Source organism: Sesamum indicum, linkage group LG8 (assembly GCF_026168435.1).
Source record: "Sesamum indicum cultivar Baizhima isolate 11 linkage group LG8, ASM2616843v1, whole genome shotgun sequence".
NCBI lineage: Eukaryota > Viridiplantae > Streptophyta > Magnoliopsida > Lamiales > Pedaliaceae > Sesamum > Sesamum indicum.
The window spans coordinates 27,927,503-27,939,120 of NC_142664.1; the positions used below are offsets into that span (position 1 = coordinate 27,927,503).

At 38.7% G+C, this 11,618-nt stretch overlaps 3 protein-coding genes across 3 annotated transcripts; 2 read left to right on the forward strand and 1 right to left on the reverse strand.

Annotated features, from left to right (window-relative positions):
* Nucleotides 1-1,293: 1,293 nt before the first annotated feature.
* LOC105169129 (putative receptor-like protein kinase At1g11050) lies at nucleotides 1,294-3,212 on the forward strand. The gene has a single exon (XM_011089432.3). It carries the CDS (start codon nucleotides 1,383-1,385, stop codon nucleotides 3,210-3,212), a length of 1,830 nt encoding a protein of 609 aa, XP_011087734.1. The 5' UTR covers nucleotides 1,294-1,382.
* Nucleotides 3,213-3,669: 457 nt separating this feature from the next.
* On the forward strand, nucleotides 3,670-5,246 carry LOC105169130 (uncharacterized). Its single transcript, XM_011089433.3, has 3 exons — nucleotides 3,670-3,855; nucleotides 3,944-4,434; nucleotides 4,657-5,246. The coding sequence occupies exons 1-3, from the start codon at nucleotides 3,670-3,672 to the stop codon at nucleotides 5,096-5,098; spliced, it is 1,119 nt and encodes a 372-aa protein (XP_011087735.1). The 3' UTR covers nucleotides 5,099-5,246.
* Nucleotides 5,247-5,536: 290 nt separating this feature from the next.
* LOC105169131 (Glycine cleavage T-protein family) lies at nucleotides 5,537-10,538 on the reverse strand. Its single transcript, XM_011089434.3, has 12 exons — nucleotides 10,309-10,538; nucleotides 9,351-9,452; nucleotides 8,905-8,938; nucleotides 8,125-8,198; nucleotides 7,973-8,038; nucleotides 7,807-7,871; nucleotides 7,567-7,654; nucleotides 7,410-7,475; nucleotides 6,634-6,799; nucleotides 6,295-6,378; nucleotides 6,096-6,223; nucleotides 5,537-5,884 (listed from the first exon to the last, which is right to left on the reverse strand). Exons 1-12 carry the CDS (start codon nucleotides 10,492-10,494, stop codon nucleotides 5,708-5,710), a joined length of 1,236 nt encoding a protein of 411 aa, XP_011087736.1. The 5' UTR covers nucleotides 10,495-10,538; the 3' UTR covers nucleotides 5,537-5,707.
* Nucleotides 10,539-11,618: the final 1,080 nt, after the last annotated feature.

Below are 11,618 nucleotides of genomic sequence, written 5' to 3' on the forward strand. Positions count from 1 at the left end.
GCTATAGCCAACCATATAATGAGATTCAAAATTACACACCACATTTCAAAAAATTGCAATCCAAATATACATCTCATGTCCAAGCAATTCACACATGAATTTAAATTCACCCACTATTTAAAAAGATGTAAAGTCGTGTAAGTCCATTACACAACATCAATATTGTGATCACTAAATTCAACTAAGCGTTAATGAATTAAAAAATTGAATTAAGTAATTTATTATAAGTAAGTATGAACTTTTGCAATTATGTCGGTCATTTCATGTTGAATGAAGATGAGGGTTTCGAGCAACGTATTTATTTCTCTTGATAAGGCGATTTTTCAGTATAAGATCAAACGATGAACTCCCCAAACAAAGTGTTGTCCTTAGAAATAAGGCTATGACCTATGAAATTCCAAGTTGCTCATTTGCAATGCTAGATTATGGAAATAATAGAGTCGAATGAGTGTTTTCAGGACGGAGAGGAAAAGACTTGAGCAAGCATGTTTCATATATATATAATTGATTATCAATACAAGAAAATCTGATGAACTCGACTGTTTTATTTCTTGTCCTTAGGCATTAGGTGACTAATCCTCCTTCCCTCCTCGGCCGTCTCCGTGTTCTTGGCACTGAAGGAACATGCTAAGAAATTGGCAAGTGGGTAGACTGAAATGACCGGCACCTATGCCCAACCAAACATGAAACAACAACGTCAATAAAACAAAAAGCATATTAACACAAAATAGTGTTTCAAGAATTACAAGAAACAGGGTCAACCCATGATCAGCTTATCGCATAATCATGAAAATTCTAGCCCAAATCAAGTTGGCCGAACCCAACCAATTACATAGCTGCTTGTAATACACTTGTGATTGATCATTCTTCTTAACCGTACACCAGCAAGTATATTACACTTGTCGTGTATTTGGTTCAAATTTAGTCACATTCAAGTAATCATATATATATATATGTGTGTGTGTACTCATTCTTGAATAAATCTTGATTCTAAAGTTTGATTTTCTGGTTTAGTTATAATAAAGGTTTATGATATGATGCTCTTGTAATATCTTATCCGTATTTTTTAATGTATAGGGAGCAAATTGATAGCATCAAGTTAAAGTGACTTTCATGGCTTCATTCTTCACAAAAAGAAAAAAGAAATTGTATTTTTCACTTCTTGCACGAAAGTTCTGAGAGTGTGACTGTGGAATTTTTCGAGTCTTGGAGAAACACAGGTTAGCTCTGTTAGGAACTTTCCTTCTTCTTTCTTTTTTTCCTTTATTAAAACAGTTGAAGTAAGCAACAAAATTTGATGTATTGTTCATAATCTTGGCATAAAGTTGGTCTGCTTATTTTATTATCTTGGAGAGAAAAGAGTTCATTTGAACTCTCAAAATATGATTCTTGATTATGTAGTAGTACTCATAACTATTGCATGTCTCTGTGTTTTCTCTCAACCCTGTGCTTCATCTCAGTGTCCTATTGATCTCAACTATGTTCTAACAATCTCATGGGACTCCTCTTCTTGCAGAAACAATATTGGAAACACAACGTCTGATCACACAAGCAATTGTTGCCAGACACTTACTAGCCTTTATGGCGTTGGCATTGCTCAACACCTCAAGAAGACGGCTCTTTTTCGTCTGCCGGACCTCCAGACTTCCTTATCTTGCCTCTCAGATTTCCAGAGCAGGCTCAGCTATCTCAACCTGCCTGAAAATCTTACAACTTTGTGTTTTCGGCCTCAGCAGTTCGTTAACACTTCTAATATATGTGCTGACATCCAAACGAAGCAGGATTGGCTGACGGTGTTGGGGCAGTCTATGTCCCTGGACACAGCTTGTCGGCCTGACCTCTCAGACCTCACTGCCTGTGATGCATGTGTACTTGCTGGTTTTCGTGTTCAGTCGCGATTACTAGCAGTTGATGGTAACGATTCTCACTCGAAAGGTTGCTTTTACTACACTATTTTGTATGCTGCTGGAGTAGTCAATGAGTTAGGCCCTGAGAGTGTTGGTGCACTGTCTTGCATCTTTGGGCTGCCATTGTCCTTGCAAACAAGTGCAGGAGAATGGGCTCTCGTTATCGGCTCAGTTTCAGCAGGTTGTACTGTTGTGGTGATGACTTGTTTACTTGGTTTTTGGTTGAGCTGGGATGGTGGGAAAAGGGAACAGACAGTTTCAGAAGGCTTTCCAAGTTTGGAGTCTGGTTTTGAGGATGATGGATTGCTGAACTGGAGGCCAAAGGCCGACTCGCTACGGTTCAAGTTTCAAGATCTTGAGACAGCAACTGATAAGTTTTCAGAGAAGAATTTGATTGGCAAAGGTCAGTTTGGAGCTGTGTACAAAGGAAAATTACCTGATGGAACCGTGGTTGCTGTCAAGAAAGTTATGGATTCAGAGTTCCAAGGAGATGCTGAGTTTTGCAGCGAAATAGAGATCATCAGCACTTTGAAGCACAGAAATCTTGTGCCACTTAGAGGTTTCTGTGTCTCAGATGGAGGCAACTACAGAGAAGGGGAGAGCCATAAATACTTGGTGTATGAATACATGCCAAACGGAAACTTAGATGACCATTTATTCCCACAGCGGAAAGATCGATACAAGACTGGGACGAGGCCAATGACTTGGCCTCAGAGGAAAAACATAATTCTTGATGTGGCTAATGCACTAGCTTATCTTCACTATGGAGTGAAACCTCCTATATACCATAGGGACATTAAACCCACAAACATACTGTTGGATTCATATATGAGAGCGAGAGTGGGGGATTTCGGGCTGGCAAAACAAGGAAATGAAGGTGAATCCCATCTCACGACCCGGATTGCAGGAACGCATGGTTACTTAGCCCCAGAATATGCTCTCTATGGGCAACTGACGGAGAAGAGCGACGTTTATAGCTTTGGGATAGTAGTTCTTGAAATCATGTGTGGAAGAAAGGCTCTTGATCTTTCATCGTCGACATTCTTGATCACGGATTGGGCTTGGTCGCTGATGAAAGCTGGGAGGTTAGAGCAAGTCTTGGATCCTTCCCTTTTGGGGTGTGAGGATTCTGTGGTGGATAGAAGATATCCCAGAATGATAATGGAGAGATTTTTGCTTGTGGGGATTCTGTGTGCTCATTTGATGGTGGCTTTGAGGCCAACAATGTTGGATGCTCTGAGAATGTTAGAAGGAGATATTGAGGTTCCAACTATTCCTGACAGGCCATTGTATGGTATGACATGATTGTTCCTGGATGAACTTATGACGTTGACAGGATGCATTATTGTGTATAGTTTGTACAGATGGAGGCAAAGTTGAAGTAATTGAACAACCAGAGTGATTTGTGTGTGTAACTTTGTTGACTTTTGCTCATTTGCTTGGCTCCCATTATCATTTTTCTTAAGAAAAAAATACAGTTTCAACAATGGGAATGGATAGTGCTAGAAAGATGACCTATTCTTCCAACTCAACAAACGTGCCTAAGAAAAGCTCCTAACTAAGCGCTTCCTGCTGGCATGTCTGGTTCTCTCAAATCTCACACTTATTTTGGGAAATATCTCCATTTTCTTGCACATCCTTCATTCTTGAAAATCTCTCCTTACCTTTCCTTTCTCTCTCTCTCCACCCTTCTCTGCAACCCCTTTCTCTCTCTCTCCACTCTTCTCTGCAACCCCTTTCTCTCTCTCTCCTTCCCTCCTTGATGGGAGATGCTTCAAAGTCACAAACACCAAACTTTTACAGCGTTCTTGGGATCCCAAAGTCTGCATCCCCCTCTGATATTTGCAAAGCATACAAAGCGCTGGTGAAGAAATGGCACCCTGATAGAAATCCCACCAACAAAGCCGAAGCCAAAGCCAAGTTCAGTTCCATCAATGAGGCCTATAGGGTACCTTCTCCGTGCACAGCAAATGAATGATTTTTCCTGTATAATTTTCATTGCATGGCAATAACAATCACATTTTGACCACTTTTAGGCTCTCAGCATCAAGAAGAGAGAAGAAGGCATGGAATGCAATGGAAATCATCACCCAAAAACACCCAAGAAGAAGAAGTCGTCGGCTGACCATGAGAAAGATAAAGATGATCGCAACGATGATGGTGAGGAACTCCAGATTTCCAAACCGACGCTCCTCTCACGTACCACAAGCCAGAACAGCCCCCTATCAAGTCCCATGTTCTCCAGAAGTTCTAGCTATAACACAACTCCACATATGGATTTCTATGCCTTTTATCCAAATACCTTGTCAGGAGCAAACTCACCAACGACCCCACGCACACCTACAGGCTCGGCCACTCTATCAAAGATAGGGAGCCGGCGCTGCGTAACCCCTATTTTCTTTTCACAATCTGCAGTTCGGAAAAAACCTCCCCCAGTGGAGAAGAAGCTCGAATGCACCCTTGAGGAACTGTGCCATGGATGCGTCAAGAAGATCAAGATCACAAGGGATGCCATCTCTAGCTCAGGGTATGACAAATTTCAAGTTTCTTGGCTTTTTTTGCGGCTATTTTATCATCCTCCCTTCAAAAAGCTGAGCAAGATACACCGAAAAGATTAAACATCTTTCTTGAATGCATGAATTCCCTGCAGTAAAATCATATGATTACCCATCAAATTAACATGGAATGATAACTTTAATAATGCAAACAAATTTCCCTTACCCGATGTTGCACATTCTTTGGGTGACAGGCTAATTGTTCAAGAAGAAGAGACAGTAAAAATCAAAGTGAAGCCTGGATGGAAAAAAGGGACAAAGATCACATTTGAAGGGAAGGGAGATGAGAGACCAGGGACCTTTCCAGCTGATGTAATCTTCTCTATTGATGAGAAAAGCCATCCGTTATTTAAACGAGAAGGCGATGATTTGGAGCTGGGAGTTGAGGTTCCTCTGGTTCAGGCTCTCACAGGATGCAGTCTGCCTGTCCCTTTACTGGGAGGAGGACAAATAAACCTGTCAATAGACGATATTATATATCCTGGATACGAGAAGATCATACCAGGACAGGGTATGCCCATGTCAAAAGAAGGTAAGAGAGGAGACCTTAGACTGAAGTTTCTGGTTGAGTTTCCGGCGGAATTGAGTGATGATCAACGCTCAGAAGTAGTTAGCATTTTAGCAGAATGTTCTTGATAATTGGATCTTCTGTTTTTCTTTTTCATAGTTAATGCCTGAAAGAGAAGAAATTCAGACAGGGAGGCAGAGACATGTAGATGCCCTTTTAGATTTTAGGTGGGTAGATTCTGTAAAATGGTGTATATACATGCTTCCCCAGAAAGAAGTCTTCTTGTTCTTGAAGAGAAGATCAAGTTCCTCCTATACTCATCAAAGATGGAGTATTCAACAAAAGAAACACAGAAGGCCACTTATACATGATTTCACCAAAGATTTCGTCATAGCATAAAATTCAAAGGGACAATCAACATACAGTAAAATCCACATCACATCACATTTTTATCAACTACTGTATGTTACAGACCATCCTCTTCTTCTTGGCCACCTCAAATTAGCGTTAAGTTTATATATAACATAAGGTTTTCTTCAGTTTTCCCGCTAAAATTGATCGTAGAGTTGTTCTTGTAATAATTTAGACATTTAAGATTAGTGACAACTTGTTCACATACATAATTACTGTATGCCATATCTGAACAGAAATGATAGGAATACAACATTCACAAAGGGCACACCAGCCACTTAAGAGGACCATTGTTTAAATTAACAAGGAAGCTAAGAGTATCTAGGCTAAGGCTTTGGTGGTGGAAGTTGTTCCCTAAGAAAGGGAACTTCTACCAGTGTCCCAATGACGCTGTCACCAACAGTTACAGAGTCGCTCTCTGAAGCTGCCCTCCTCTTAATATATCCTAATCCAAATGGCCCGGATGATTTTGTACCAGCTGTGAAGCTCGTCAATTTTCCTACCTGCATGAACGCATTTTTGCTGTACCTCAAAATAGTAAACATTGAAAATAAAATACAGATAAACAAAATAAAAATATGGACCAGGTTAGGTTTTTCTTGGCGTCTCTTTGTGTGCCTGTGTTCATTGCATATTATCTTCTTTAACTCAGGACAAGATCTTTTGGATTGTTAAATAAACTTTTCATGATATTGAGAAGATAATGGAGGCAACCTTCTTCCCATCAATTGTGATGATGCTGCATGGTCCCACTGGAGAGGATAAACGGATCCCCCATAATCTCTGCTTGATTCCATCATAAGTTACAAGTCTTGAAATGGTCTCTTGTCCTTTATAACAGCCTGAAAGGAATTCAGCCTCAAAAAACCACACAATCTCTTTCACATAGAAAGAAATTTTTATGTTGTGCTACCTTTATTCAAAGAGACAGCTCTCCAGAGACCAGCCTCTAAAACATTAAATTCATCTGTGAGTTCTTTGCCAGGAGTTGGTCTTCCTGCAGATGTCAAACATGTCATTAGTCCAACACAGAGAACCAAATGCTAATATATCTTATGAAAGAGTATGACATTCTAGATGTCTAAATAAGAATACATGTTGTCACAAGCAATCTAGAAAGAAAGTAGCCTTGTCAAATGATAAAAGGTGCTAGTTAGTGGAAAAGTTGCTTTGAATAATTGTAGAAAATCAACATGTAAATGTGTTAAATGGAAACTAAGTAGAAAAGAAAAACAAAGATAAGGTTTATGACCTCGAAGAATCCTCAGTGTCTCCCAAGTACTGGAACCCATAGAAATTGCACCCTGACCTAAAAGAGCCTTCCAGACTGATCCAGCAACAGCTGGAGACATCATAAATGTGAAACCTTCCACCGAAGTGATACTTCCTACTGCCACAGTCAGTGGCATCCCACCAACCTGTATAAAGAAAGAAGTTCCCAATAAATTTCTGCATATGAAAAACTGCAAAGCTCAATACAAATCACATGGTTAATTAACACAAAACTAGCATTTATCATCTACCATGGGCCTCATAATCATACAATTCAAGTAGCATCTATTTATATCAGCTAAGTTTCCTGGCATCATTGATGATGGTATATTAGAGATGCATTTGCATAAGTTAAAAGCTGCCCAACTGTGATCTCAGTAGCTACAAAGTCATCTATGAACTTTGGGAACTTACAGATAAAATTGTAGGTCCCTTATAAATTTAGATAACTTATGTATCTATTAAGATGAAAGTTACATACCGAAGAGTTGAAGGTACACCCCGAAACTAATCACTGAATTAAAAAGCTACATAATTTTTTGGAACAACTATTATAAATCTCGTAGCCTTGAAAATAAAAGGTTTTGGCACCCCCTAAACACACAGAAAGAATAAAAGTTTAGCCAGACTGTAAGCTAGTAATCATATTTAGACACACGCATTGCAAGAAACCAAAATACCAAAATAGTAACTTCTATTTGGGAGAAAGCAGCATGAACTTGTCAATTCTACAGTATCTGCAGCATCAGAATTTACACTGTAATGTTTGTGAGAGCCATATGGTTGTCCAACAAGATCTCCTAGATTCAAGTCCTCCATTATCTGTTCCCACATCACGTATCAGAGATGTGAGGAAAGAGACATAAACATGAAAAGCAAGACCTCATCTAACCAAATTTACAAACACACATACTTTGTTGCTTTTAGGTCCTAATAACGCAAACATGCTAGTCTGCTCGGTGATATCTTGTATTTCCACCTTGTCAGCAAAAAATATGTACCTATAGAAGAAAGACAGTTGCATTGCTAACACATGACTGTTTCTGTATTTCAATGTAGATAGAATAATTGTGATTCGACGGATAAAATGAATTGCAGCACTAAGAGAAAAATTAGGTAAATGCAAATTAAGAGAAAACATGTAAAAGCATACTTCTTCAGCATTTCAATTATGCTTCCACAAGTCATCGGTGAGACCACCAGCACTATTGCATTTTTCTGTTTGTAACATCCATATAAACAATAACGATAAAATGGCGTAAGATTATACAAGATACTGAAAGTTCAAACTACTTTGCACAATTGCTAAATTGGATTACCATGACCCATGCATGAGATATATCAATTGTGCGAGCAGTTGGTGTAACAAAAACTGTATCACACCCCTGCAAATTTCATTAAATGATCAATACAATACCGAAACTAAACTACATCAGGTTACGATATTAAAGAAAAAATGCCTTTGAACTACCTGGCCTTCATCAAGACATTCAAAGTTTGCAGTAGTTTGATTGTGAAGAAACTGAATCCGATCTTCCCCACTGACTTCATCAGAAATCAACATTGAAGGAAAAAACAACCATTATATTCAAGACAAATTATTAAGTGAACATTTTGAGTAGCCTAGTCAAGAATTTGCTATGCAATCAAACAACAAATAGTATTATGTTAGGCCACAAATGATTCATTCATTCAAAGTCACAATATTGAACACATAATAATGAGATCAGCATGAAATTGTAATTTGCTAATTGTTTCTTAGTTCTCTAACAGAATTAAGTTCAATGGTTGAAATGATCATTGCAATACAAGGAGCCTTTTCGGTTAACAGGCCGTAAAGTAGTTCTCAGGAAAAAGGTCCTTGTCCGTACTTTAACCTTTGAGCATATTTATAACAATCCATAAGGAAGCATGTGGCCCACTATGCTAACAGCTCATTATGTTACAGAGGAAATGCACTTAATTAATCTCTAACATGCCCCCTTCAAGAGCAGAGGCAAGTTTATTCCTAAGGCCGGGCACTTAAATTTTTTGTCAATGGGTTGAGTTCAGACTTAAACCAGTTCACTGGCTCCCACACCATTTTATGTGCTATTTGCCACATTAAAAGGCTTCAGTTGTTTGATAGCAAAACATTACTATTCATTCGCTTCAGCAACTGGCATCACTTGTGATACAGTTGATTAATTTAGTGATTCACAAATTTTCATGGAAAAAACTGAAATTATCATAGAAGTATAGAAAGAATTACCTCTTATTCGGCCATAATTTGAAAGATCCACAACCTAATCAGCACGACAAAAACAAAATAAACAAGTTCTCATTAATCAAGCCAATATACATCAAAGGAGAAAAAAAGTGTTTTAGGAAATTAATCAGAAAATTCAAAAGCACCTATGCAGATTAATGAAAGAATGTGGCAAAATTAACAATCAGTTCATATTCATGCACTAGAGCTTTAGCAGATACCGATTCCAACTTGAACAATTCAGCATGCATCTAAGATGTCAAATAAACAAGTTCTAGGCAAAAAGAGAGGTGAAAGTAATTTAGCGGAACAGGTGAATCAGAAACAGAAAAGTTCTTCCTGTAGCGTAATATGAGTAGAGAAACACAGGTACACCACATACTCATGATGATAACAATGATTTTAACGAACCAACAATGACAAGATTTCAGATGTAACTATCTACACACCGCAACACCATTGTCAACTGCATCCACTGCCTCGTCATCATTGCCATATGTATCCGCTGTCACTTCTCCCGATGCTTCCGCTTCAGGATCAATAATTGTCTCCTGAGAAGGCCCAACAAGGATCCCTTTCTTAAATGAGAACAATGAAAGAGCATTTTTGTCTTTTATAAACAAAAAAGATCCATGCCAACTTTAGACCAGAACGCAAAAAGAAGCAACATATACTAGTTACAATTTTGCCAAATTCAAGCAACAAGACCCAGAAAGCTCAAAGAAAACTCAGGTCATCTATATTTCTTCCCAAACTACTTCTGTCCTATACCTATAATTGGCATCTAGTATTGTTCATCAAGAAGCCTTTACAGAATTAATTTCTCAGCAATAGCATCAAATTGTCTGACAATCATTATAGATGGCTCTACTAATTCCTATTTCAACGCAATTCACCAATATACTAACTTTCTAATAGTCAATTGTAGATGAAAGACTTATAGAATAATGTGAAAATAATTCGTGAGTTCCACTTATTAACAATAAGTTTTGACTAGCATCAACCAAAATTTCAGTCTTTCGGATGCCAAATCACTTCATCCGAGTAAATTCACAGCCATATAGCTATTAAACAAGTATACAGGGACCTCAGTTCTCAACTCTAATAATAATAAAACCCAGTAGTTGCACTAACAAGCCCGCCATCATCTAACAACCAAAGCCTACATATTTCAGTAGACTAAAAATCAACACGGAAAACTGATAGTCAACAACATCCTAAAAAGCAAACAAACGAATGCCGGTTCAACTGATGCAGGGCCATTGGTGGAGTGCGCCATATTGCAATGTGTTTCCTTGTACGACATGTCAATTGCCGTTGAAATTTCGCATAGATAATTCAAATAACAACGAATTCTGAGTTAGTCCAATAGATATTGCATGTTTGTATGTGGAAAATGGGGCTTACGAGGGGGTCGAGGTCAATGGGAGGCGGGGAGATGTCGAAAGGCAACGCACAAGCTACAGACAATCGCTTCTTGTTCCTCTTTTGATGGCACCAAAACGCATCCTTTCGCAGCGTGCGAGACAGCGGCGCGTGGAGGGAACGCTGGAGGGTGTAAGTACAAGAAATGGCAGCAAAGAGGGAAGACATTTTCGCTCCGTTCTTCTCCGAGTAACAGATTTTGGAACATATGGAAATCGGAATATTTGGATTATGAACTCAGCCCAACCAGACATACTGGGCTTTGCTTCCTTACTGGGCCGATAAATCAAGAATACTTCGTATTAAATAAATTTAAAATCTATATTATACAACAACAAAACAATATATACTAAAGTATTAGACATGTAATTACATTCGTATAATTCGAACACACAATTTTTTGATTTTGAGGCATTAACCTTACGGATCAAACAACGTTTTACTGGTGAATTTTCTAGCTTAACTATAGCAAATAATTACCAATTGATAAAATGGTTTTAATTTATGGGAGAATGAGAATATTTAGTTATATAGGTGGAAAAAATATAATTTTGTGTCCACTAACGTGGGGTGGTGTCACTATTGGTGTAGGCCCAATTGTGAATAGTGTTTTAGAATTATAATTTTTAAAAATATCAATTTTTTAGTTGAAAGAAACCAAATTTGGTTGGAATTCCTTACATGGGATTTATTCTTTCGATGCAGTTATGCCAGACGGTGCCTTATAACTATTCGATGATCTATTCGTTTCAATTAGCTGAACCAAGACTGGTCAATGGACATAGATACTTCCTTTCTGTTGTTGCCAGCACTTTCCCGGGCCAAGTCGGAATCTTGTAAAGGGAAGCAAAGCCCGTGCTATCCCAATAGGCCAAGAGATGACAAAAAGAGGGCGCTTTCCTATGTTGCACTGAAAAAAAGGACCTAAGAGTTGAACGTCTTCTCTTAGTCTCTTAGGTTTCTTCCTCCTGTGCCCGCGGGGAAGATTAGCAAAGCGGGAAAAGACAGAGGGAGGGGGAGCAGCATCTTATTCTCTTCGCGAGAACTTCCGGATATTGGGCTACAAGAAAATAGAGAGGGCAACAAGTTATTAATCTGGCTTATCGTGCGCTATTGGCTTCATGTGTTTATCATATCTGGCAAGAACGGAACTTGAGACGTTTTGAGCAGTTTGAGCGAGAACCAACCGCACTTGCTCTATTAGTTCTTATGCATTATATAGATTTCGACGTATCCCTTGGCCTGTCGAGGGAGACGTTACTCATTGAGTACTGTTGTACTGTACGATTGTA